Source organism: Miniopterus schreibersii (assembly GCF_964146895.1).
Source record: "Miniopterus schreibersii genome assembly, chromosome: X".
In the NCBI taxonomy this organism is placed as follows: Eukaryota; Metazoa; Chordata; class Mammalia; order Chiroptera; family Miniopteridae; genus Miniopterus; species Miniopterus schreibersii.
In genome coordinates, this window is record NC_138104.1 from 21,213,597 (window position 1) to 21,240,859 (window position 27,263).

At 39.3% G+C, this 27,263-nt stretch overlaps 1 protein-coding gene across 1 annotated transcript; it reads right to left on the reverse strand.

Moving 5' to 3' along the window:
- Positions 1–15,973: 15,973 nt before the first annotated feature.
- RTL4 (retrotransposon Gag like 4) lies at positions 15,974–16,906 on the reverse strand (the record flags this gene model as incomplete). Its single annotated transcript, XM_081126489.1, has 1 exon — positions 15,974–16,906. The coding sequence occupies one exon, from the start codon at positions 16,904–16,906 to the stop codon at positions 15,974–15,976; it is 933 nt and encodes a 310-aa protein (XP_080982615.1).
- Between the last annotated feature and the right edge of the window lie 10,357 nt (positions 16,907–27,263).

Here is a 27,263-nt window from a genome sequence, read left to right on the forward strand (position 1 = left end):
AGTATAACTTTCTGCTTTCTTTCACCATCAGGACTGTTGTTACTATGTCCCCAATGGGACATTTCAGCACATCTTTTTAAGAAGGTAATTACCTAAGCCACAATTTAGAGCAATATTAAAACTGTGATTAAAAATTCCCACGACCTTCTAAATTCTATTATAGTCTGACCAATTTCATTAATCCTCCCCACATAGAACTAACAGACACCCTGCCCAGCTGGCATGGCTTAGAGGTTAGGCATTGACCTATGATCCAGGAGACCACAGTTCGATTCCAGTCGGGGCACATGCCCGGGTTGCAGGCTCAGTCCCCAGTGGGGGGGGGTGCGGGGGGAAGCCAATCAGTGGCTCTCTCATCATTGATGTTTCTGTCTCTCTCTCCCTCTCCATTCCTCTCTCCGAAATCAATAAAAACATATCTTTTTTTAAAAAAAAGAACTAACAGACACCCACACATTCTTATCCCTAAGCATAGTGTATCATACTTTTATTTAAATATATCAAATGTGGATGCCTAATTACTTAAACTAGAAGTTAATTGTTTCCATGGGCAGAACTTTCTAATTTCACATATGTCCTTAAGTGCACATAGACTACTTTCTTGCACAAAATATTGGGTAAGAATGTAAGTTCCAGTACCGACTTTATCACTTACCAGTTGTGTGACCTTGGACAAGTTTTTGCTTACCCCATCTGGGTTTTGGTTTCCTCATACTAAAAAATGAGGATACTACAGCATCTATCTACTTGGGGTTTCGTGAGGATTAATCACTAAGTGCATATGCAAGGCACTTAAAATAATGCCTAGGACATGGTAAGTGCTCAGCAATTATTAGCTTTATTAGTAGTACAGTAGTAGTAGTATGTACTATTTAGGGCCAAGTGTAACTGAGTTCAAATCCTAGCTCTGTTGATGATTAACCCTACCTGAGGTTCTGATTTTCATACTGTGTCATTGTGAGCTTGCTGCACATATGAACATATAGGTTTAGCATCCTGTGTTACATCTCTGTGACAGGGACAAGCTAATTTTTCATCACCACTGTCACCTGTATTATTTAGCTTACCGTAAATCTGCATTGCAGTTAGGTAGGGCCATAGATCTGCATTCTGGTCAATAGAATGTGGATGGACGGGATGTGTATGACTTCTAAGTCTGGCCCATAAAATCTCTTCTGAGATCCTCCACACATTCCTCTCCCTTCATTTCCTGGTTGGATGCAGAAACTCTAGTAGGGGACACCAACATTCTAGAAGATGAGAGGAGACTGGTTCCAAGGATTATCATGTGGGAGGCTACCAACCAAACATCTTATTGGATTATGGAGTGAGTGAGAAATAAACCTTTTACTGTGTTAAGTCCTTAAGACAAGACATTGAAGTTGTTTGTTACAGCAATGAACTTTTAAGACTAATATAATAATTCTCTAATTTGCATGTTTAATGCTCAATTAGAATAAACTGTAACAACTGCAACTAAAATGCATCAATTCAAGTGTAAAATTCATTTCTTTTTTCCAACCTAGGGTCCATCCTCCAGTTCTATACAAAGTGTTCCATCCAAGCAGGGTTGGGATGATGATGGAGCAGTGAGGTGCCTATGGCTCATATTTTAACAAGGCACTCACTCTCAGCGTAGTGCAAGTGTAGGTTCAGCATCTAAGAATAATGCCTCCTTAAATTTGGCACCCCAGGTGTCTCAGTTGCCTCATCCTAATCCTGATTTTACATCCCAATGCCCCTCTTAGAAATGTCACCCTATATTCTGCCCCACTTCCTAACACTGATTGTAAGCCAGGTAACTGTTTAAAAGCCAGTTTTCTCACTAATTCACTGTTACCTGAAGCATGTTAATTAACTTCTCTGAACCTCATTTCCTCTCCTGAAAAAAAAAATGTAGCTGTTGATAGTGAACAATAAGCAGTGCTTTGATACTATTATTATTTTTAAAATTTCTGAGCAGAATGAGTGAACTTCTTTGTTCACATCTTTAATGATTCCCTGCTCCTGTGACTACTTGCTTCATGCCCTTCTGGTCACCTATTTGAATGTGTGTGTGCTAGGACACATACACCCATTGATCCCTTAAATGGGATAGGTATGACTACAAGCCCAAGGAAATTCATTTAGAAACCCAAGACATTTTCAGACCTGGCCCTTACTTGCTAAACAAACAAAGGGAGCCTGCATGTACCCGTTCTCCACTAGCTACTTTCCTTTGCTGAGCTAGCTGAGCGGCCAGGACCTCTCCATAAAAATGGTCTGCTCTGCCATGATTCCTTTGGAGGAATTAGCTTGCCTTTTGCTTTGGTTCATTGGCTTCTCTATCTCATGTCAGGTTGGTCTTGGAATGGTCTCCAGATCCAGCATTTTGGGGCTGGTTATGAAGCAAACATAGGGAGCTCTACCAGTCCTTCATTCTCCACCCACCACATGCTCTGACACACATACCTACATGCATGCTTTTGTGCTTGTTGCTAAAATGTAACTCCCTGAGGATTCCAGTAGAAGTAGTTTATAGGGAGACTGTTTCAACTTTCCATTTCATATTAGTAGTCTAAGGAATTGGGCTCTCATTCATTTTAATTTTAACTAAGAGAAACTGGTAAGTGGGAAGAGGAATGGAGATGCTGTGTTGCAAAAAAATGCTAATTATGAGAGAGAGAGAGAGAGAGAGAGAGAGAGAGAGAGAGAGAGAGAGAGAGGGAGAAGGGAAGGGGAGGGGAGGGGAGGGAAGGGAAGGGGAGGGGAGGGGAGGGAAGGGAAGGGAAGGGAAGGGAAGGGAAGGGAAGGGAAGGGAAGGGAAGGGAAGGGAAGGGAAGGGAAGGGAAGGGAAGGGAAGGGAAGGGAAGGGAAGGGGAGGGGAGAAGGGAAGGGGAGAAGGGAAGGGAAGAGAAGAGAAGAGAAGAGAAGAGAAGAGAAGAGAAGAGAAGAGAAGAGAAGAGAAGAGAAGAGAAGAAGAGAAGAGAAGAGAAGAGAAGGGAAGAGATGGGAAGAGAAGAGATGGGAACAGAAAGAGAGGGAAGGGAGAGGGAGAGGGAGAGGGAGAGGGAGAGAGAGAGAGAGAGAGAGAGAGAGAGAGAGAGAGAGAGAGATGCCAGGGAATAAGGAACCCAGGATAGAAAGGAGTGTGGGGCACTACAAGGGATAACAAAAATTAAAAGAAAAGAAAGAAGACAAAATAGGAAAAATAAGCTTCAGAACACAAAAAGGGAAAACATAAATAGTGATGTGAGAAGGAAAAACTAGACTGAGAAGCAGCTATCAAGGAATAAGAAGGTGACAAGGTGACAACCCAAGAGCCATTAGAGGGGAGGGGGAGTGAAGGCAGGGCTTGTAACTCAGACAACCCAGTCAAGGCCAGATGGTGCCAAAGGGGAAAGGCCAAACCTGCTGTAGCAAGCCTTAGGGTAAGCCCATTAGATTGTGAACCCTCTCTAAGACTATGCTGACTCACCTGGGACAATTTAGGGAGTCTTCTCATATATTTTACAGCCACATCACAAGCTTATTGCAACTTTATCTCACTTGATGTATATTATGGGTACTGTATCAAATGGGGAAATAAGAAAGATAACTGTCCCTGGCCACTGCTCCTTTACAGTTTTTGCTTTGAGGGCCCTAGGTTTTAGCTCTACTCTCAGTATGATAGTGAAGGAATAAGGAAACTATGAAGGAAGTTAACAGTACAGAAGAGGTTCTGAGTCATTACATCTACCTCAGTGTCTCCCTTTTTTCTCCAAGGGAATCACAACTGTATATTTAGGGCAAAGTAAGAGCACAAAGAAGAAGAGATGGAAGGTAAGCTGGGATACATGGGAAGCCAAGTTGTTAATCACTCATCTTGGACCTCTTGATGATGCTGGAAGCAAAGAGGAAGTACATGGCAATTTGACAAGCCCAAGAGACCCACTCCTCCTATGCCTTGCCCTGTGCCTGTAGCCTCCCAGAATTAAAACGCTAATTCCTCAAGACATAAGGAACTTCCAAAAACATGAAACTTAGATGAGTCTCTGATAATCTTACTCTTGGGGTGACTGTATAGACAGGTAAGGTTGATAAAGAGTTGTTGGGGGCAAAGTGTGAGTGGGGAGCACTGTAAGTTAAATAACTACTCTTAAATCTTCCCCATTCTCCAAACTTTTCTTTGTCTCTCACCTTATCCCTTTCTCTATCCTCTTTTTTTTTTTTTTTTTTTTTTTACATCTGGCACACACAGTTAGATTATTCATATATTTACATACTCTTTGGTTTAAGATATATTGTCATCATTGGCCCATAAAGTGCTTTATTTATAAATCCAATATGTGAAGTTAACACCTTATACAAAAAACTACTAGAACATTACCACCAATTTACATATGGTGCCCAGCTGACATGGCTCAGTGGTTGAGTGGTGACCCATGAACCAGGAGGTCACAGTTTGATTCCTGGTCAGGGCACATGCCCTGATTGTGGGCTCAATCCTGGTAGGGGGTATACAGGAGGCAGCCAATTGATGTTTCTCTCTCAGCCAAGATTAAGAACCATGCCTTATGACAAGACATGGCAAACTCTGGCCCACAGGTGAAGTCCAGCCCACTGCTTATTTTTGTACATAAAGTTTTATTGGCTCATTTTTTTCTTTATTGTATATGGCTAATTTCACACTACAATAGGTGGTTGAGTAGTTGTGACAGAGACTACATGGCTCTCATAGCCTAAATCATTTACTAATTGGATCATTACAAAAAAGAAGTTTATTGTCTCCTGCCTTAGAAAGTAATCTGAGTATAAGGGCCATGTCTTTTTCATCTCCACTTTTTCTAAATATGTCTAGCACAGTGTTTTGCCCACAGTTGCTTAAACAGTGATTGTCCAAAGAATAGATAGAAATGAGGTAGAAGGTTCTGTCTGCCAAATTCAAACCTGAATTTTATTTTTACAGCAGTGCTAACATCAGCCAGTAAAATGAAGTATGTGGATTCCAGTCTCTTTGTTGGTTGGGAGAAGATGACCTAGAGAGAGCACTGCAAATAGCAAGTTAGGAAAGCTAGTTTGACTTGCTCCTTGCATCTATTCTCAGAGCACAGTGCTGGCCTCTTCACCACTGCCATCCAGCATTCTTTGGTTTTAGAATCTCAAATTGGCTTGTACCTCCTCCAAGTTTCTTCACTTTGAGAAACGCTTGAATTGGTTGACTTTTGGAGAACCCTACCATATTTGTCTTGTGATCTGTCTTTGGTTTAATTATTTATGTTACATTGGTTAAAAGTTGAGGCTTTAGAACCACGCAAACCTGGGTTTGAATCTTGCCTGTGTGACCATGGTCTCACTTCCTACTGGCCTTCAACCTCTGTTTTACATCTACAAAATGGGCCTAGTGGTACATACCGCAGAGGTTTCTCGGAGGAAGTAAATAAGATAATGCTTAACACTATGCATGGTAAGGGGCAAGTGGCAAACACTCAGTGAAAGGTAGCTATTACCATTTTCATCATAGCTATCATCTCAATCAGAGGTTTTATAGACCCTGACATGTTATAAGCCTTTTAAAGGTAGGGTCTCTGTCCTAGCCATTCTGCATCCCCCCCATTCTTGGCACATAGTGGGCTCTCAGTGTGCATTAATTACTTGCATCCTAACTGACACATCAAATAAAGCTCATTGCAGAGATTCAGATGTCAAGCTCCACCTTACCTCACATTCTCCACTGCCTATATCCCTAGGCATCTGGGAGTTAATCAAGGCCATATATCAAAAGTAGGCACTGACATATGTGGTAATTTTACCAGCCTTGGGGCTATCAAAAATTAATTTTTCTACATTCTCTAAATGAACAATAACTTTATTAAAATGCCCACCTGTGAAAATACATAGTACATTAATTTTTCCTGGAGAAAGGAAGTGCAACTGGGGTAATATTTCCAAAACACCTGTCTCAACAACCTTAAATCGCTAATATAGAGCTTAGATTCAAATCTCAAGGACTTATAAAAGACCAGACTCCCAGTCTTTGACAGGAATAAAAATATATATACATATATATATATGGCATTCTATAGCTGGCAACCATTTTTCCTGCTTTAACACTGAATTGGGCTCAGGGACTGCTATGTTAGCCTGGGAATATGCATTATATTTTGGAAATGTAATCGTTTGTATTAATAAAATATCACAAAATAGAGGCTCCCAGGCCAGCACGTCTGGACTTGGCCACTTCCATTGATTTATTTAACATTGTTCTCAAGAGGATAAGAAGGGTAGACACCACAGCCAGTAAGAGATCGTTGTGAGGCTGTGTCAAAACATTTGTCAGCTACACAGCAATCAGCACAAAATCAGGTTCTGATTAAAGATCAAGCCTCTGGGCACTCGAGGCCAACAGCAAAACTTACAGAGGGAGAAGTTTCCTTTCCCTAGCTCCCACCTCCTCTTTCTGTGCCCTTTGCTTGACTATGACCCCAATCCCACAATGGGTGATACATTTCTCTACATTCAGTCTTAAATTAATGACAAATCTTAATGTGGGCCCTTCCCAGGGGAATTGGCATTTATATAATCATTACTGGATTCAAAGTAAGGGGAGGATACTAACAATAAATAAACCTAAAGAGATTTATGCCAAGACACATCTTAGCCAAACTTCCTAATATTAAAGACAGAAAAAAAAATATTGAAAGCAGTAAGGGAGAAATTACACCTTACCCAGAGTGAAAAAAATAATTCCAATTACAGTGATTTTTCATCAGAAACCATGGAAGCCAAAAAGAAGTGGCACAAGATTGTTAAAATGCTAAAAGGAAAGAACCATCAACAATAAATCCCACATCTTGAAAAAATATATTCTAGGAATTAAGGGGCAATCAAGACATTCTTAGATTAAGGCAAACTAAGAAAAAGTGTTGCCAGAAGACCTACTTTTCAATATGGCTAAAAAAAGTATTTGAAGGAGACAGTAAATAATAAAGGAAAGACTCTTGGAACATAAGGAAGGAAGAAAGCTCATATCACATTGAATAGCAAAAAAAAAGAAAGAAAAGAATTATTGAGTCCATGGTGAAAGGGGAGGAGGGAGGAGAGAGAAGAGGGATGGAAGCTTTTTTAAAATAGAAGAATATTAGCTAATACATGTAGAAGAAATGATAGAATTAGTAAATCAGCACTTTACATCACCCAGTGTAATAACAAGTGCAAGCATAGATCATTATTGGAAGCTAAGACCATTGGGGTAAATCTTTGGGAACAGATAGTGAAAAGGTCTTAGGATATCACTGTACAGTTACTTTTAACTATAAAGGAAGAAAGGTACATTTACAGTGTAGAGAGCTGATGGACCCCTAATATAACCACAAGATCAAACCAAGCATAATCAATATGGGGACAACATTCTGAGCCTGCTGATGTAATACATGAAGTCTACAACATCACCTATATAGTGGTCTTTTTCAAAATGTTTAGCCTAAATATAATCATGAAGAAACTATCAGAAAATTCCAGAATATGAGATACTCTGCATGATAGAACTGACTTGGACTCTTTGAAACTATCAGTATCCTGAAAAGCAAATCTAACAAAAGTAGCAGGAGACTATTCAAGATTAAAAGAAACTGGAGATGTTACAACCCAAATGTAATGAATTTGAGTAAATTCATTGAATCCTGAGTAAAAACTAAAGCTATAAAAGATAATTTTAGGTAAAATGGAAGAATTAAATATAGACTAGATAATAGATGATACTATTGATTTAATGTTAAATTCCCTAAATGTGATATAGTATAAATATTTATTCTTAGGAGATGCTTGCTGGAGTATTTGAAGTTGAAGTGTCATGATATTTGCAATTTACACACAGAGAGAGAGGGAGAAGGAGAGAAAGAGGGAGGGGATGATGGTGACAAAAAAAGGAAGCAAAGCTGCCAGAATGTCTTGTCAAGGGGTTGTAGTTGCTTGAATTATAGTTGTTCAAGTCCTAACTCCTGATACCTATGAATGTGATCTTATTTAGAAAATAGGTCTTTGAAGCTGTATTTAAGGATCTCAAGATGATATCATAGTGGATTTTGTGTAGGCCTTAAATCCAGTGATTGGTGTCTTTATCAAATAAATTAGAAGCCATAAGGGTGCAAGGAATAATGGTAATGAAGGAGGTCAGATACTGGAGTTACCTTAAGCTAAGGATCACTAGGAACCACCAGAAGCTGAAAGTAGCAAAGAAAGATCCTTAGGTAGAGTGCTTGACCCTGCCAACACCTTGATTTCAGATTTCTAGCTTTTAGAATTGTGAGAGGATAAGTTTCTGAGATTTTAAACCACCAAGTTTGTGGTAATGTAGCATCCACAGGAAACAAATACAGTAGTATATCAAGTTTCCACTGTACTTTCTTTTAGATTTTCTGTAAGTTTAAAATTTTTCAAAAAAATTGAGAAAAAACCCCTTATATTAAACCATTATGACAAGTCAAGAGAGACTGCATAAGAAACAAAAAAGTATTCTTTTTAGTACCTTCATTCAATGGCTCTTCTTTCCTGTGTTTTAAACCAGAGGTTCCATATCTTCGTTTTTCACTGGTCACCAAAAATTATATAGCCAGCCCTGGAATTGAATGAACTGTGATGTTGGGATAGATCTCCTTACTTCTCTCTCTGTGGTCATTATTGGTTAGTGAAAGTCAGAATATGTGAGGACAAGGGAACCCAGTAGGTAGAGGGCCAAGGGTTGTAGTGCATGGCAACTGGGTATGGCCTGACAAGGAACCTTGATGGCATTGAAAGTTTAGAAGCAAACAAGATACTCTCTTGCATTGTTTGCTTTGTTTCTTGCTTGTCTTCTCAGCCATATTTTAAGAATTTAATGTCCCAAGTCTTTTCCTTCCACTTTGTCTTCCACTTTGAATTCCATATATCTGTGGCATCATGCTAGGCACAGAGTTAATCAAGTCTTCAATGATTACTTGAATTGGGATTTGTGGTGGGCTACAAGGAGTGTAGGGAATGTAAGAGATAGAAGAAATTTGAGAATCATTAGCTTAGTTCTTCCTAGGTTGTTAAAATGAAACCAAAGCATATCTCTGAAAAATTATGCTGTGGATTGGGGTTAGGAAACTTTTTCTGTAAAGGAACAGATAGTAAATGTTTTTAGTTTTGTGGGCCATACATGTCCTAGCATGAAAGCACCCATACACAATATGTAAATAAGTGGGTATAATTGAGTTCCAATAAAATTTTATTTTTAAAAACAAGCAATAGGATGGATTTGGTGCACATGTGATAGTTTGATGACTTCTGTTGTAGATGGATAGTAACATACTATGTAGGAGTATGGGCTCTGCTGTTAGATGTACCTGGATTTGAGTCCTGATTCTTACGTAGCTCCGGGTCCATGGATAATTTTCTTAACTACTCTAAGCCTCAACACCCTCTTCTTTATAATACGGATAATAATAAAAGATCCCTAAGAGGGTTGTTGTGACAATTAAAAGAGAAAATGCACATAAATCAAAAAGCACAATGCCTGGCATGTAGTAAGTGGTCAATAAATGGTAGTTGCTATAATAAAAAAAATAATAAATATTATATTTAAAGCCAAGGGGGAAAAGTAGGAAAAACTCATGAGAGGAAAGAAGAATGAGCTTCAGTGTTGTTTTAACGAAACCTGTTTGTTAAAACACCCCAAGTACATTTTTTGTGTAGCGAGATTTGTTCCACCAATTACAACTTAGGAAAGACAACAGCAGCCTTCAGGGAAGGGTCTACAATGACTCTTCCCTCAATGTATTGATGAGACCCCAAAAAGCAAAAAGAATTACTGGATACCATTTAAAAAAGTTTTGGTAATAAAACAGAAAATATTGTTCAAATTTATTTTGTGTTTATACCTGGAATTCTAAGTAAGTTTATAATGATTGTTCTTCACTAAAGACAAAATAGAGCTGGAGAAGGTTTAGAAAGGGCATGCTGGAGAGATTAACGGCCTAGATGGGTGAACACATGAAGACTCACAAAAAGATTAGGACTTTTCAATCTGGGACACCAATTTGGGAAGGACATGTAGTATAGTGGTCAAGAGCATGACCTTTTCCATCAAATAGAACTGGGTATGAGTCCTGGCCCTCTGACTTGTTAGCTTGCTACTTTAGACAAATTACTTTAACTCTATGAGTTTACTTGTTTTCACCTGTAAAATGGAAGTACTAATATTTTCTTTCTCAGAGGGCTATTGTCAAGATTATGCATGTAATCCTTGTCCTTAGCACACAGTAAGCACTCAGTGACTGTTATTATTACTTGGAGCCTTTAAAATCATATGTGAAGTTATCAGTATAAACACAGACTCTTTCATATCCTGGAACAATTTAATGGGGAGGGGAATAACTTTAAATTATAGATAGGTGAAGCTAACGCAAGTAAGGGGAATTCTGATTTAAACGACAGGTAGTAATTCTATGGTTTTCATTGTCCCCATGAAGTGTCACAGACTAAAAGCAGATTTAATAAAGGATGCATACATGATAGACTTGGCTCATTAAGGGAACACGATATTTGATAGTTGTTAATCTTATGGTTAATGTAAAAGAGACTACAGCCATCTTCCCACAAATGTTCCTCGGAGTCAGATTTTGGACTGAAAATTCCCTGAGGTTGATACTGTGGGGGTAGTTCTCAAATTTGATGGGCTAACTGCTGTCTGAATTAATCAAGCTCTTATTTTCATCTTGATTTTCCCATGACAATGGTAGATAAGAACCATCACAAGCAAAGTCCTTGTTGTCTCCTGGCACTGAGCAAACACTGTAAACATCATTGAGCTATTGTGAAAAAAGACTCAATAACTTTTTTTTTCAATACATCTTTATTGATTTCAGAGGAAGGAAGGGGGAGGGAGAGAGAGAGATAGAAACATCAATGATGAGAGGGTCATTGATCGGCTGCCTCCAGCATGCCCCTTACTGGGGATTGCGCACATGCCTGGGAATCGAACTGCGATTGCCTGGATCATAGGTCAATGCTCAACTGCTGAGCCATGCCAGCTGGGCAAGACTCAATAACTTTAAATGAAGAGCTACAGAAATATGAAGTCTTTGTGATAGCCAAAAATCTTTGTTAGAATCCTGACTCTACAAGCAAGAGCCTGCCCAATAAGATAATGTAGACACTGTCTTTTTTGACGTGTCAAGGAATTTTCTCCAATTCATTACAAACACAAATAAAATTTCCAAGTACTGGAAGGCACTGATTTGTTATGTGCTTCCTTTATAGACCGCTGTACAGAACAAGTGTTTAAACAAGTGGATATGTGAATACCAGTTACTAGAGTGGCCTCTCTGTATTGAGTGGCTATAGGAGGTGTAATTGTGTCAGTTTGGCAGGTCAGGAGCAGTGTGAATTAAAGTATTTTCTTCCTCTATCAGAGATCAAATGGCTCTGGCATTAGAAAGATCCTGGTTTCAAATCCTAGTCCTGCCACTTATTAGCTGCATAACTTTAGGGCTGGTAAGTTAACTGCTCTGAATCTTTATTTCATCATCTTTAAGTTGAATTTATAACACCACCTGAGCATTAAGAGCTAGAAATGGATATCATAATGTGAAGTTACATGACTATCATTAACAAATTAAAGCACTAATCACAGTGCCTGACATAAAGTAGTCATCCACCAACTATAAGCTCCCTTTCTCCAGATGCACACAAAGCCAGATTATATGCCCAAAGAGATGAGTCTTCTATGCATAGGAAAACTGAAATTCTACATGGTCCTCCACTATGAAGGCCTACTATGAAGTAAATGGTGTTGGTGAAATACAGTCACAACTGGCTTATCACTGAACTGAACAGATAAAAGAGCCAGTGACATGTTACATGTGCGCTGGAAATCACTGATCAAAAAAGAGGTTCAAATAGACCCAAGAATCAAAGCCTATATGAAGAAGTAATATCAATAATTTAGTACATAAATGCTCAAAGCTATAGTCATTATCAATGATGGGAAAATGTGGTCTGAGTACCAGGATAGTTCTACTGACTCTACTAAGTAGTATAACTCCTTCAGGAAGTTTTGGTTTGTAAAATGTGGGCAGTAAACCTTGCATGAAGGTAACACTGAAGATTCATGACACTATATTCCTTTGAAGGTTTTGCCAGTCTCTTGGCAAAGTGATGCCTGAAGCTTCATAAGGAGGCAATGAAAGATGGTCACCAATGTAGATGGATTTACAGATGTGGCACAAGCACCCAGAGCTTTCCCAAGGGTATGTTAGATTTGGCCAAGATACTGATACATTTTAAATTCTCTATTTTGTTTCAGAGATGACTGTTGTGGTCATAGAAAAGATGGTGCTGGGTGTAGAAAATCTTCCAGAGTCTAGAAAAGGGTGATATTTGCTTTGCCATCATGGATAGTGGTGAGGGCAGTGACAGACAGCATGGGTCCTATGTGTTGCCATTTGGACAGGATGGAGGTGGTGAGAATTAGGCAAATCATATATACTCTTCTTTCTCTAAAGGTGCTTCTCATGGGCTTATGTCTATATGTCTTCACCCATGGCAGTATATTCTGATGGTTAGATTAAACTATGTAGTATTTGTAAGAAGCAATTTCTTATGGCAGTTACCATGGTGCTGAGTGTGAGTGGAGGAAAGTGCAGGAAGTGAAACCCATGGGTATTTAGAAGTTTTATTACAGTTGTAGACAAATGAGATAAATAAAGAGGGAGACTGACTGACTGTTGAGGCAAAGTTCTCAGGGAGGCCAATATTCAGTGGATTCACAATGGTTCATACTGGGTACTGACTTTGCATGGTGAAAATCTTTTTTATTTTTACAGTGTGCTCAGAGGTGATTAGGATCCGGAAGATTGATGCTATTAAAACTACAAGAAAACAACAACAACCCTGATGTATAAACTAAACACCAACTTATTCGTTTATAATAAGAATTTACTGCCTAGTAGGCTAGAACACTCATGTCAGCTGGTTAGCAAATTCTCTCCCATAGCAACATTTTTATATGGGAAAGTATTACTTTCTAGATCATGGAGTCAGAGCAAGGAGAGTTAGGTGGCAATCTTAATGGCTAACAACACAAATTGAGATGGCCTAGCGCCTCCACCACACTGTAGGTTGGCCTGCCAAATCATTTGCTGGTCAACATCCCCTCTCTGACACTAGAGAGATTACCAGTGTCCTATGGCTCTTTAATTGCCTCTTTTTTTGGGGGGGGGTGTCCATGCAGATCATTTTCTTGTTAACAATTCCTTCTTAAGACTTTATAAAATGATTAGATTATATCTTGCTGGGTGGCATCAATTATATAGCAAATCTGCCTCCCTAATACTACAACATTGATTTTATCTGGGGGTTCCCCAAGTATTTGCAGTTGCAGAATACATCTTTCAGTAGGTTACATCTAACCTGTTTTCTGTAGATTTTAATTTGTTTAACTCTCAGAAAAGTTCACTCAGGTATATGTTCTGAAAGCTCATCCATGTAACTCTATGCTAAGTAATGAATTAATTGTAGTTGAAGTAGATGGTGTCAGTATAAAATTTTTGAAGTGGTGAATAAAATGGTTGCTAGCTAGTAGGCATAAAAACATTGTCTCAGCATCCTATTCTTTTTTCAACATATATATTTATTGATTTCAGAGAGAGGAAGGGAGAGGAGAGAGAGAGACAGAAGCATCAATGATGAGAGAGTCATTGATTGGCTGCCTTGTGCATGCCCCTGACTAGGGATCGAACCACAATCTCCTGGATCCTAGGTCAATGCTCAACCGCTGAACCACAGCTGTCCAGGCAGCATCCTATTCTTATGCTCAGTCTCACTATTGGATTTCATCACACAGAGCACAAGAAGTCCTTCATTGGAAATTCCTCAACAAGTGGCTTCTAGAAGTGGGAGTGAACTGAAGTTAATAGCGCAGGATTGATCGTCTATTCTGAGAGGCTATGAAATATGAAGATTTCTTGGAGAAGAAGGTAATTTTGCTTCAGCAGGAAGGTCCAAAGAGGAAACAGAATGACATATCTTTGTGAGAGGGCACACAATAATAAATTATGTCCCTAAGATAAGGAAAGATTGGTGATGAAGCCAACTGAATGCTACCATTAGTATTCCAGGACCATACTGGGGTTGGTAAGGAAAGTGACTGGAGGCCATTGTATTAGTCCTTTATTACAGAATTGGTGGTGCTAGATTAGGACACCTCCAGGTAATTCCAGAGTCACTTAATGTTCATATAGATCTACCAGTTAGAAGATCTCATATAATCCTAGTACCCCAGCGGGAGTTCATTGGAATAACTGGAATACATGCATTCAGGTCTGCTTGTTGTGAGAGCACATGGAGTAAAGTAGATGTATAGCAAGCTGTTGATAAAAGAGACCCTTATGAACACAAATAAGGATTAGTATAGTGGTTAGCAAGGCACTGATGGGTGAAAAGATTGGTCTGCTACTGCTATAAGATGAGAATAGTAAACTCCTAGCTGGGTTTAAGTATTACCAATGTTAGCATAATTCTCCAGGAATAAGGCCAAAGTACAATTGCAGTTTATATTCTGAGAGGCCTTGATGGCTGCTGGCAAAAATGGAATTACCAATCTTTTTTCTGGATATCCATTATGGGGACATATATCTGTACTGAAAAAAAAAAAAAAAAAAAAAAGGCAGGTAACAGAGGACTGGTAATTACCAGAAAACCCTGATGATCATTGGATATCCTTAACATTTTAGAAAGTTGTGCCTTTCCAGCATAGCACTACTTTTCTTCAGAAGCATTAGAATCAATACACAGCTGATGTATGCCAAGAGCACAATACAAGCAATCCAGCCCCCACTTCTTGAGTTTTATGTACAGATGGTGTTGATGTATTATATGCTTCAGGATTCTTCAGATGATATGGTTCTGAAAGTTGTCTTCCATTAATTGCTCTTCAAGATCTTCAGACAAGGGTTCCCAGAGGTGGTCCGTGAGAGTAGTTTGACACCAATGGGCAGTGATCCTACAGGGTGATCACACTGAAGCCTATAGAGCCAGAAACTACTGCAGGGCCTGATCCTCAGGCTTCAATGGAGGTATCTGTTTAAGTTAGCAAGGACATGCTGCAGACATAGTAATTGCTATGGGATATCTTCCTCCCACTCTCAGTAAATACTTGTCAGAAGTCATTATCCTAGGTCATTTTAACTTGGCTGTAAGACAAGCAGAAACCTGAAGTAGGTTGTTGGCAAAGAGGACAATAAACTGGAATTAGTAGGGCTTGGCCCAAAATACACACCTGTCTGAAGAGCTAGTCCTCAAAGAAGTGGACTAACAGTTCCAGGCAGTGTTCAAAAAAAGGCCATAACCGTCGGTTTGTCAATAGCCAAGAGATCCAGTATATTGGGCAAGCAGAAGTCTTTAAATGACAACAAAATACATAGCTGTATGGAAGGGTGGCAGAGCTGTGTTTCCATGAAGGTTGATTTGTGTTGAAGCTGGGCTGTAGTCAACAGGTGGAGAGGGAGCCAACCTCTAGTAGGATAGTATTAGTAGGAAATATGAAAATGCAATTAGGACTTCAGTCCAGCGTCCCAAACCAATAGGGAATGAGGGTGAGGGTAAAAGGCTTGGGCCCAATCTTAGGCACAGAAGACACAAACCAGATCTCACCCATTGGTGGGGATTAGGTTCCTAATGCACTGCCAGGGTTGTTTTAATTGGCAAAGGCTGGGCAGAGTTTTGCCTGCATGGTGTCAGTACTCTTGTCTTGAGAATTAGTACCAACTGCAGAAAGTACCTGTGAATTGTTTTCATCATTGTTGGGTTAGGTTTGGTGATGGGTCACCAAATAAACAAGATCTGGTTATTTAAATTTCCAGGACATAAGTTCATGAATGTGTAAAGTGGTATCACAGTTATCCATCTGTATTTTAAATGTTAGTGCAGGATATAAATCAGTAAGCCTGGAGGTCAGAGGGATATAAATTGACAAAGTGACCTGCCTGTGCTCTTCTTACTGGTGAACTGGGTTATTTATCCTTGCTGGAGCTCGAGATCGTTTCGCAAGGCAATCTCTTGTAAAGTGACCAGCCTGGCTGCAGTAGAGGCACAAATGAGTTTCTTGCTGGCGGGCTCGTTTGGCTGGAGTGAGAGGTGGCTGGCTTCCTCGCAGCTGTATAAGCTCTTCCTTGGATGATGGACATGTGGCGCTGGAGAGGGTTTGGTAGTGGATCATGGGAGACAACACTGGGAGTCTGGCCTCTGACTGTAAGAGCTCTGGCCTGTTGTTATGTTTCCTGTCCAACTGAATACACTGAGTGATCAGGTCTGGGAGGTTGTCCACCATATCTGTGCCACTCACTTCATCCTGAATGGGTTCAGCTAGTCCCTCTTGGAAGTGATCACTCTCATTGGTTTCATTACAGCTCAGATTTTGAGCAAGAAGCTGAAAAGTAGTAGCATCCTGCTGAGAAGAGTTATTCCCTTTGTCAACCTTAGCATTCACCGGAGGGTTTATTTCCTGTTTTTTGGACTCACCAAATGACCGCTGGAACTCAAGAACAAAGTTCTCATATTGCTTCAACAGAGCACTCTCGTCAGACCTAGATACCATCCCACAACTTTCCATCTGCTGACACAAGTAGTCAGAAAAGAGCTTTACTTGGGCATCATGTACAGGATTGGTGATCTTGAGAGCTGTCAAGTAGTTAGCTACCTGAGCAAGAAACCCTGAGAGACTGGCAGGGTCACCATGAAAGTGGGAGAGATTCTTAAGTGAACAGAGTAAAGGCATCATTGGGGTGACCAGAGCAGGCATGACTTGTTCCCTCAGAGTGGTGTTCTCCTTGGTCAGATGCTGTAGTTGTTGCTGAAGAACCAGATTCTCTGCCCAAAGGGAGGAATGTTCTACCTGCAATGTAGGTGATGATTCTGTATGCTCCTCCATTATATCTTCTGGAACTAAGTAGAATTGAGTACCAGTCCTGGAGACCAGTGGTCAGACAGTGAGTTTACTTTCTGACCAGAGAGACAGTGTCATGAGCAAGTAGCCAAATCTGTTAGCTATGAAGTCACAAGGGGATGCTGGAGCTGAGTTGTCCACTACTGAATGTTGCCTCTTCTTCATGGAGAATGCTGATGTTCTGCACATTCAGAAGAAATAAATTACCTTAGGACACATAGAGGATTTTGAATTAAGAAAATAAATATAAAAGTCACAGTAGATTTCTCTCCCTGCTCCCCTTCCTTATAATATAGGGGGAATTTGCCCTCAAACTAAGCCTTTGGTTCTAAACTATTTTTTTATCAGAGAATGAAAGAATTTTATAATCCATAGTGGTCTTAGAGATCATCCACCCCAAATTCATAATTTCACAGATGAGAAAACAGAGACCCAGAGAGGTAAAAATGTTTGCCCAAGGTAACACAGCTAGTTAATATTAGTGCTAGTATACTCATCAGGACTGCTGTCCAAAACAGCAATTCCTTCAGGACCACAGATATACTCATTTGCATACACTACTTGGGCATGGTGATAGTTCATGCCCTTGCTACTCAAAATATGATACGGGAACCAGCAGAGTTGGCATCACCAGGGAGGATGTTAGATATGCAGACTCAGGTCCCACTTCAGACTTATTGAATCAGTATTCCCCTTTAACAGGATTCCCCAGGTGATCCGAATATGCACTGAAGTTTGAAAGAGCTGCTCTAGAGAACATTTAGCTTGAATTGCAATAATCACTGGTTGGACTTGACCCTCAGTGCCCTAATTCCAGCCTTCACTGCTGTGGGGATCTGATTGCTGTAGTGGTAGTTAATTCATTTTTTTCTGGTTTTCTAGTTCCTGTCTGAGGTCACATTTGGTTGCTATAGAGATGATTAAGACATCACAGGCAAGATGAAGAGGTGAGGTTGAGAATCTAGGAAACAAGAACAGAATATCTTAAAGTATAGAAATCAAAATGTTCTGCAGCCCTCCCTGCACTGATAACAAAAATAAAGCAACCAGTAAAAGTTAAAAACAAACCCCAAACATATGGTATATCAGTTTAACTATTCTGCTGTGTAATTCTTCTCATTGCCTTTCCTTGTGTAGCATAGCATTCAAATGTATTTAAATTGGCCATTGGTTGGCAAAACTGTGCATCATTGAATTTAAGACTTGATTCCCTAGGTTTTATTTAATGGTATTTCCTCTCTAGATCTATGAAAGAAGTTATTGGAAGAATTAAGTAGTCTAAGATTGGGGGCCGAAACATACCCAAATACTAGCATTAATCAGTTAAATGACTTTGAAGAACTCATTTGAGTTTCGATTTCCTATTTTATCTAATGAGCTTCACTATCTTGTCTACCGTTGTATCAGTAAGTTAATAGATAAGTGTTCTGAGTGGCCAAAAAAAAAAAAAAAAGAGACATTTGCTTCCAAGATTGACAGCTGAACAATGCCAATGGTGAGGCTTTACACTTATTGCATATTGTCAAATTAGTGAGATACTGTCATATCATCCTTTCTTTCTTCCTTTTCATATATCACCCTTCTCAAGTCTCATTTACCTTTCAGACATCTTCTACTTTCCAGGTGCCCATCCATGAATTTATTCCTGCCAATCCAACCAAGTGTCAACTGATGTTGAGATGTGAATTAGTTAATGAGGGTTAATGATTGGCCTTTCTAAGGGCATTCACTTTTTCTTCAAACTGTAATGTGTACAAGAATAAATTTGATTTTGATCCCTAGAAATTCTGATTCAGTAGGTCTGGGTTGGATGCCAGGAATCTGTATTTAACAAGATGCCCAGCAGATTTTTGATGCTGGTGGTCCCTGTGAGAAAAGCCATGCAAATGAACTTCAAGGAATAAAGCTATATTAGTAGCATAGTGGAGAAGTAGAGATGGAGAGGGGACATATTTGAAGGTAGCAGGTTGTTCCTTAAATTATATAGCATAGGTGGTAGGCTATTGTACTTTCACAACTGTTCATCTCTCCCAGGCAGTAGAGTGCAAATGTTCAGCGGGCAGGTTCTAGAGTCAGGCTGGCCTGAATCCAAATCCTGGCCTGACCAAAAGTTGTGTGACTCTGGGCAAGTTATTTAACCTCTCTGAGAAGCAATTCCCCAACTTTAAAATGATGATCATTTTAATACCTGTCCTACAGTGACCTGAGGATTAAATGAGGTGAAAATAAATTAACACAATTTCATGCAGATGCCAAGTACTCCATAAATGTTACCTATTATTATTCGGGGTCCACAGTCTGTTATCTGACTGACTTTTAGAATTTAATTTTTTGTTTTGGAATTTAGAAAGGTAACACAGAGTATGTACTATTTCTTACATAACACCCCCAGTGGTGTCTGGGAAAACATCCCATAATTAAGTCATTAATATTTCTCCATGAAAAAAATTTGGAATATTTATACTAAAAGAGATAAAGACTAAGTTCATGTCAGTTCAGGTCAGGTTTTGCTGCTAAATGAATCTTGGCACCGAATTAATGAAAGAAACAATAGCTTTCATTTTACAGAAATGTTTGATTTCAGAATTGAAGATAAGGGATTGTGGACCTCTACCAAACACTTTTTTTTTTTTTTTTTTTTTTAGTTGCAAGGGTGTAATTGTAATTTTTCCCTCTCTGTCCCTGCATTCAGCCCTTTCCTTCCACCCTCAGAAGTTCCAGAATCTCTACAGAGGTATCCTGTTTCTTTGCAGAATTATGTATTCAAGGTGGCAGAACATTTACTTTTTCTAATCATGTAGCACTAGTGAAGCACTAACTAAAATTATAAGCTTTAGCCCAAATGCAAACCATAGAATGGCACTGTTGTCAATGGCAATTGCTTAATCTCTCAAAGAAAATCTAATTTGTCTTATCATAGGAAATTGCTCTCCTTTTGGAGGTCAAGGGCCTTCTATTGGATTATCCCAGCAGATCCTGGGGCAGAGCATGCCAGTCTGGAGGAGTTCCAGACTACAGGCTTGGGGAGATAAAGCGGAGAAAGAGCTGGAACCTCAAATGCACAGGCTTGGACAATCAGATTAGTGAGCTTGGACCGAGTCTGACACAAAACTGCATAAGTTTAAGCATTTACTTAATCGATATGGGTTTCAACTATAAAAACAATAGTACAAAAATAGGTTTATTAAACTATTGCAGGACATTTTGGGGTTTGTGTTCAGTTTGACTCTAAGCCAGGCTTAACAGTATCCCAGGATATAAAACTAATTCACCCTGGAGTCCCCTGAGATCCCATTTGGAGAAGGGCCTGCAGTACCCTGCTACTTTTAAGAGAGTTTTGTGACCTTGCACTGCTTTATGTTCAAGCTGTTCTGCATAACTCATTGCAGAAGAAGCTTTGATTTAGGTTTATACAACTACCCAGAACATTTGCATTCTTACTCTCGAGTGCCAGACCTTCTAATGAATGCAATGGCCATGGAAACTAAACTAAGATATAACCCTCAAGATACCATTTGGACTTGTGTGGAGACGTGTGTGATTCTAGATCTGCTACCATCTAGACTGACAACCTCGGGCAGGTCACTTCTCTCTCTGGGTCAGTATCTGGATCTATACAATGAAGTGACTGTGTTTCTCAAATTTTATCACACATAAGAAATTCTGATTCAGGTGGCTTAGAAGGAGACCCAGGAATCTGAGTTTTTATGGGCACCGGTATGATTCTGTGGTAAGAGATCTTCAGATTTTATCATAGGAATATTGGGTGACTTACTACACAGAACTCCAACATTTGTAAAAGGTTCTCAAATTTCAAGGTACATTTAATCCCCTGGGAGTTTAATATGCAGATTCTGGGGCCTCACCCCTAGACAGTGTGATTCAATGGGTTTGAAATGAGATAAAATAATCTCCATTTTAATTAAACTCTGCAGATGACGCTGACGCAAATGTTTCCCTGACAACACTTTAGAGAAACTCTAGGTTGAGTACAGTCATCCCTTAGTATCCTTAGGGGATCAGTCCCAGCACCCACTGAGGATAAGAAAACCCACGGATGCTCAAGCCTCATAAAAAAAGGTGTATTACATATAGGCTATAGCAGGGTATGCCTATACATCATTTCATTCGCCTGGATTCAACATAGTGCTTGGCACACGGCAAATTCAAATTTTGCTTTTTGGAAATTTCTGGGATTAAAAATATATATACATTTTTATCCTCAATTTATTGAATTTGTGGATGCAAAACCTGCAGATATGGAGGGTGGATTGTACTCTCAAAAAAACCTTTCTGCTTCAGCACTATCTATATTTTTGAAAATAGAAAATATTTGGCTCCAAAAGTGGCCCCTAAAGTGTGTAATATGTGGATTGCTTCTTTCAAGGCTCTCATTAAAGCTGTATGGCCATCTCAAAACAGTGGGCTAGTGTAGGCCTGGCTCAGGCATCTGAAGTATAGCTGGCTTGGGGGCAAGAGAGAGTGTAACAATTGAGCTGACCCTGCTCTCAGGACTCAGTGGTGCCTGCTGGGAGTTATGCACTGTTTTTCTCTTCTCTGCCTGTGAATGAGGTAGAAAATCTATCTCCATATTTCCATTATCAGAGGTAGAGCAGCCCAGGTGGTGTAAATTTGGCCATTTCTATGACTCAGACCTCATATCTTTCTTTAAGCTTCAGCCTTCTTTCTGGTTCAGCTGGACCCATGGCCTAGCTGTTTATAAAGTTAAATGTGTCATGAACACTCTCTACAAGTATTCCATCATGGTTTCCCAATTTTCCTTTCTAATGTGTATAACTCTTTTAAGGAGCCACACTTGCTGCATCAGCCTTCTTGTTCCATGGGCTTATTTAACATTCTTCCTAAGGTCCTGTTTCTCAGTCTTCTTCACCTATGTTGTCTCTTTTGTCTGTTGTCTCTGGTGGAAGCCATATCACATACCTGGATAGTTCTGCTCAGTCACTGGCCAGAATCATGACCAATAACATTGTCCTTGCAGTACATGACCCATTCATACCATTCTTGTCTCTCAATCCAGCAAAGAAGAAGACCCAGATACACCCCATTGACTCTTTGCTGTGCTTGCCAACTTGATTCAGGCCCTGGGTGGTATCAACGTTATACGTGGCTTGTAAAATTAAGACTTCAGTGAAAGTAGCCATGTTCTGGAGGTTTGTTAACTTCTGAAGATCAAGCGTGGTGTTACTTACAGCTCACAAAGAATGTTAGGGTATATAGCAGATAACCTTTGTAGCAGAATTGGGTCTAAGTCTCATTTCAAATCTGTGAGAGCTGAAGACATGGTGGGTCTTCGACACACTGTAAATGCAGACATTTTCATTTGTATTCAATTAGAAAAGACAAATGGTAAGATTTCATTTTTTATCGCCAAATAATATTCCATTGTATATAAGTAGCACATCTCTATCCAATCGTCATCTATCTATGGACACTTTGTTTGCTTCCATATTTTATCTATTGTAAATAATGCTGCAGTGAATATAGGGATGCATACATCTTTTCAAATTAGTGTTTTAGATTTCTTCAGATTAATACCTAGAAGGGGGTTTGGGGGTCATGTGGTAGTTCTATTTCATGGATGGACCTAGAGGGTATTATATTGAGTGAAATAAGTCAAACGGAGAAAGGTAAATTCCATATGATTTCACTTATATGTGGAATCTATAGAAGAAAACAAACAAAACAGAAACAAACTCATAGATAAAGAGAACAAACTGATGTTTGCCAGATGGAAGGGAGGTTGGGGTTGGGTGAAAAAGGTGAAAGGGTTAAGAAGTATAAATTGGCAGTTACAAAATAGTCACAGGGTGTGAAGTATAGCATAGGCAATGTAGTCAATATTATTTAATAATTGTGTGTCATGTCGGGGTTACTAGACTTATAGGGGGGATACTTTGTAAGTTATACAAATATACAAATGTCTAATCACTATGCTGTACACCTGAAACTAGTATAATATTGAATGTCAACTGTAATACATAATAAATAACCAAATTAAAAATGGAGAGAAAAACTTCTGTTTTCATTCAGTAATACCAGAAATTTTATGGGTCTTTGGGGTGATAATACTTGTGATTTCTTGGGTACCTAATTTATGCCAGTTTACATACTCTGGTACTGGCTGCTTAGAGCTATATTTAAAAACATTCTAGGCCTATGGTTGGCCTCACTGGTAGAATGTTGTGAAGGATTGTCAATGTCTGCCATGGGCTCTGGAGAAATAAATGCAACATGCTAAGCATGCATTTTCTAGCTCTCTGCCAGACCACATAATCTACACAGCAGTCTTTTGAAGTAGGTATCATGATTTGCATTTTACACATAAGGAAACCAAGCTCCTACCTTCACTTCCAAACATGTAATCATTCCCACTCCTGCTTTCAATCTCTTTTCCCTCACCTAAAAGCCATTTATTTCTCTTCCATTGCCCATCTCAAGTTCAGCCTTCTTGATGCAGCCTTCTCTGACTACTCAGACCCTTAATGACTTCTCCATTCCCTTGGCTGTGGAAGAACATATGAGGCTCCCTCCAGGAGGAAACCTCTTTCCTTTGAACTCCCATAATACCTTGCACAGGGCAGGTCCTCTGGGCTTTATATAAATCTGTGTTGATGGATACACTAAAATGACAAGTGCTAGGGGAAGGATAAGCAAACAAACAAACAAACAAACCCCCCCCAAACAAACAAAAACAAAAACCCTTACTAGTAGTCTGAGGTTAAAACTGTGATAAAAAAAATAAGACCTGGAATCCAACCATAAAAATCTTGTCAAAGTGCGAGGAAGCTGAGTAAGCAAGCTGGGGAATGGAGTCTCAGCAGTAGTCTGGGCTTGAAGGAAGGGCGAGCAGGCAGGGGTATTATCAGTTTTTGGCTTTTTATTCCCCTATCTTCCCTCCTTCCTTAAGCTCCATAAGTTCAATGATTTTTTGTTGTTGTTGTGATCCAAAATAAATGATGAGGTCTGATCAAGATTTCTATACTACTTCTAGGTTCAAGAAAGCAGTCTGGGAGAGTGTTTTTCATAACTGAATATGCACCTTGCCATGTTTTACAAGAATAATGAGATGATATATTTTACATTGGGACATCCCAATAAAGCTGAGCTATCATATACCTATGTAATCACCATCTAATCAATACGTGAAGATATTAAAAGAGCAACTGAAAAGAAATGATTAGGTTCCCATCCCCATGGAGCTTCACTGTCTATGTGTATAGTGATTTAAATATATCAAAAACCACTTTAATATTTATTATTCAATTCAGTCTTGACCCAAATTTTGCCATTTTTCAGGTCATGCATTTTTCAATGCCTCAGAACCAAGGCATTGAGATATTAAGTCAAGTCAAGGTACAAGAGGGAAGATTGATACATGCATGACTGTCTCTGAAGGACTCCCGTGTGGAACACTTATTCTCAGAGACAAGGAAGGAGCTATCAAAAGATGCATTTGAGAGTGTAGGGTGGAGATGGAATAAATATATCCATGAAGTAAGTTATGAGTTCCACATCATTGGAAGAATATAAACAGATTAAGGATTATCACCTGGTGAAGAGTTAGAGTGGGGACTCTAGGAATCAGATAAAGGGGAGGTATCCAAGATGATCAAAGCTATAGATTCTATAACTTCCTTGAGAATGCAGCTAAACTATGAGCTATGACACTGTTAGTTGTATGCAATCTAGAATCTGATCCTCAGATCCACAGCCAACCTGAATCTTACCCATTTTGCCCATCTACCTCACCACTCCTATTCCTGGAGGAAACTCAGTGGTGAATATACAGTAGGCCTTGTTGACGAATTTGAGGGCTTAGCTTGGTTTCTTTGACCATTCTCAATATCCCCATCATTTGAAGCAGTACATATTGTTTCAAGTAAACAACTAGGGAAAGAATGGAAAAATTCTGATTTGCAGATCTCAAATAGTCATAAAATGAGCCTTTTAAGTTTGGAATGAAAGGTCTCCTCCTGCATTTGTGCTCCCTGCCATCTCTTTCATCTTTAACTCATTAAGTGCAATTCACTTAGTGCTGAACACCACTAAACTGACAGTGCCTAGCCCACATAGATTTAAACTTTTTTTTGCATTGCCAGGTCCCTACCATGAGCAGGCAACCTGTGGCCCTGCTCAAGGTAGAGAAAACTTAATATAAGAAACTTAGTATATATCATGTTTTTCAATTACAAGAAGCCTCCCTAACAGCCACAGATTAGAAAAAAGTTTGAATTTTAGAAATAAAGAATTTGAGGCTCAAGAAATAGAAAATGATTTGGGTCATGTTTATGATTCTCTTTGCTAAGTTCCAGTCTGAAGCCCTTTCCAGTTTGCCTTTCTTTCCCCTCCCCACTTTGACTATGATTGAATGAGCAATACAGGGATTATAGAGTATGGTGCAGAAGCAAACTTTTGTCAATCATTGGTAACATCCCACACATATACAGAGCATTTTATGTGATCTAAGTATTCTCCTACTGTTTCATTTATCATTTTGATAAACTATGAAGTAGGCAAGGCATGTATTCAACACTTCAACAGCTAAAGTAAGAGTTGTCTGAAGACATACAACTATTTAGTATTAGATCAAGGACTAGAATCCTCAACTCTTGTTTCTAACAATACTATGTCCTCAGAGAAGTTTGAAGCTGTGGGAAAATCATGGCTTGGGGGTTAGATAGAATTTAGATTAAAACCCCAATCTGAATTCAAAGCCAAAGCTGTGAGACCTTGGGCAAATTACTTCTCTGAGCCTTATATTTCACATCTGTAAAATATGTATGGCAATGTAGCTATGATGAATTGAGATACTGTATATAAATTTCCTGGCATCCAATAGACATCAATAATGGAAGCCACTGATAGTATCATATTTTCTGCAGATGTTGGAAGGTTATCATCACACATCCTTGTTCCAAGCTCCAGTTTCCATCTAGAGATTCTAGAGAAAGTGATTCTATCCAAGTCTCTTAATGTGGAGCAAGTGGCTTAAAACTAAGTGACTTAGTATATAACCTGCCTTAGTGTTTCTCCTTTGTAACACTAATGTCACTTGTAAATGATTATTACATGCCTGTTTTCCCTACTAAACTGTAAGCTAATTAAGATAGGAATCATCCAATTTCATTTCTGCATCGCCAGGGCCTAGCACACTTCCTTACACATAAAGGTGCTTGGTAATTCTTTGTTGAACTTATAATATCTGCCTATGGCCTCCATGGTTAGAACTAGATACTAGCAAAAGTGGTCTTACTGTTACCCACTTCCTATATATCTCTTCTATTATTATTCTTCCCTAATGTGAGTGAAAAACCCAGCCCTGTTTCAGTGCATTTCAGCATGTTTTTGCATTACAGATGCCTGAGTTAACTAGATAGAAATATAGACAAAGACTTATGGCAGTGGGACCAGTGGTCTAGAAGCAGACATCCCAACCCTGGGCTTCACTAACATTAGCCAGAGCAATGAGAAGCCTTAGAGACACTTGCAAATGTATTTTGCTTGGATGAATGGATCATTTAGTTTGAGTCTACTCTTTTCTTAGAAGAGTTTCAGATTAGCCCAGACCCTAGGTCAAGACAATCATTTAGCAGACTTGTGACAAAAACAAATGCAAATAATCCAGACAAGAGTTGTTTAAAGATACATATTTTCAACCACTCTTAAGTGAAAACAGAAGAATTACTTATGTGTGGTGCCCTAAGCATAATCAGGCCATAAATTTGGGCTGTAGGGCAGATTCTGGAAAATGTTAAAAGACAAAGTGAGAAGGGGTGGGATTCTCTAGCATCTCAAGCTACAGCAGCAACCTTAATTCTGAGCTCTTTTTGCTAGAGTACTCTCTTTTCTTTGGCTGATATTCCCCAACTCCTTGATGCTGAGACAGATAGGGGTGGTAGAGCTTTAACCTCTGCTAGCTGAGAGCTGTGTAACCTCAGGCAAGTTAATATTTTGAGCTTAATATTCTTTATCATAAAATAGGGCCAATAATATTCACTGCGGAGGACTGTTCAATTATTCATGTAATAAATCTTTGTAGGCCATTATAGGCCAGGCACTGTATGGAGAACTAGAAAATAGTATCAAGCCCTTATGAAGCATGAGCATTCACGAATTATTGATGCAATGTATGCAAACTGCTTAAGTTTATTTTTTATTGTTGACAGTATTACAGATATCCCCTTTTCCTTCCAGGTCCCCCCTCCACCCAGCCCCCACTCCACCCCACCCCACCCCAGGCCTTCAACACACAATTGTCTATACCCATGGGCTATGCATATATGCATATAAGTTCCTTGGTTAATCTCTTCCTGTCCCCCAC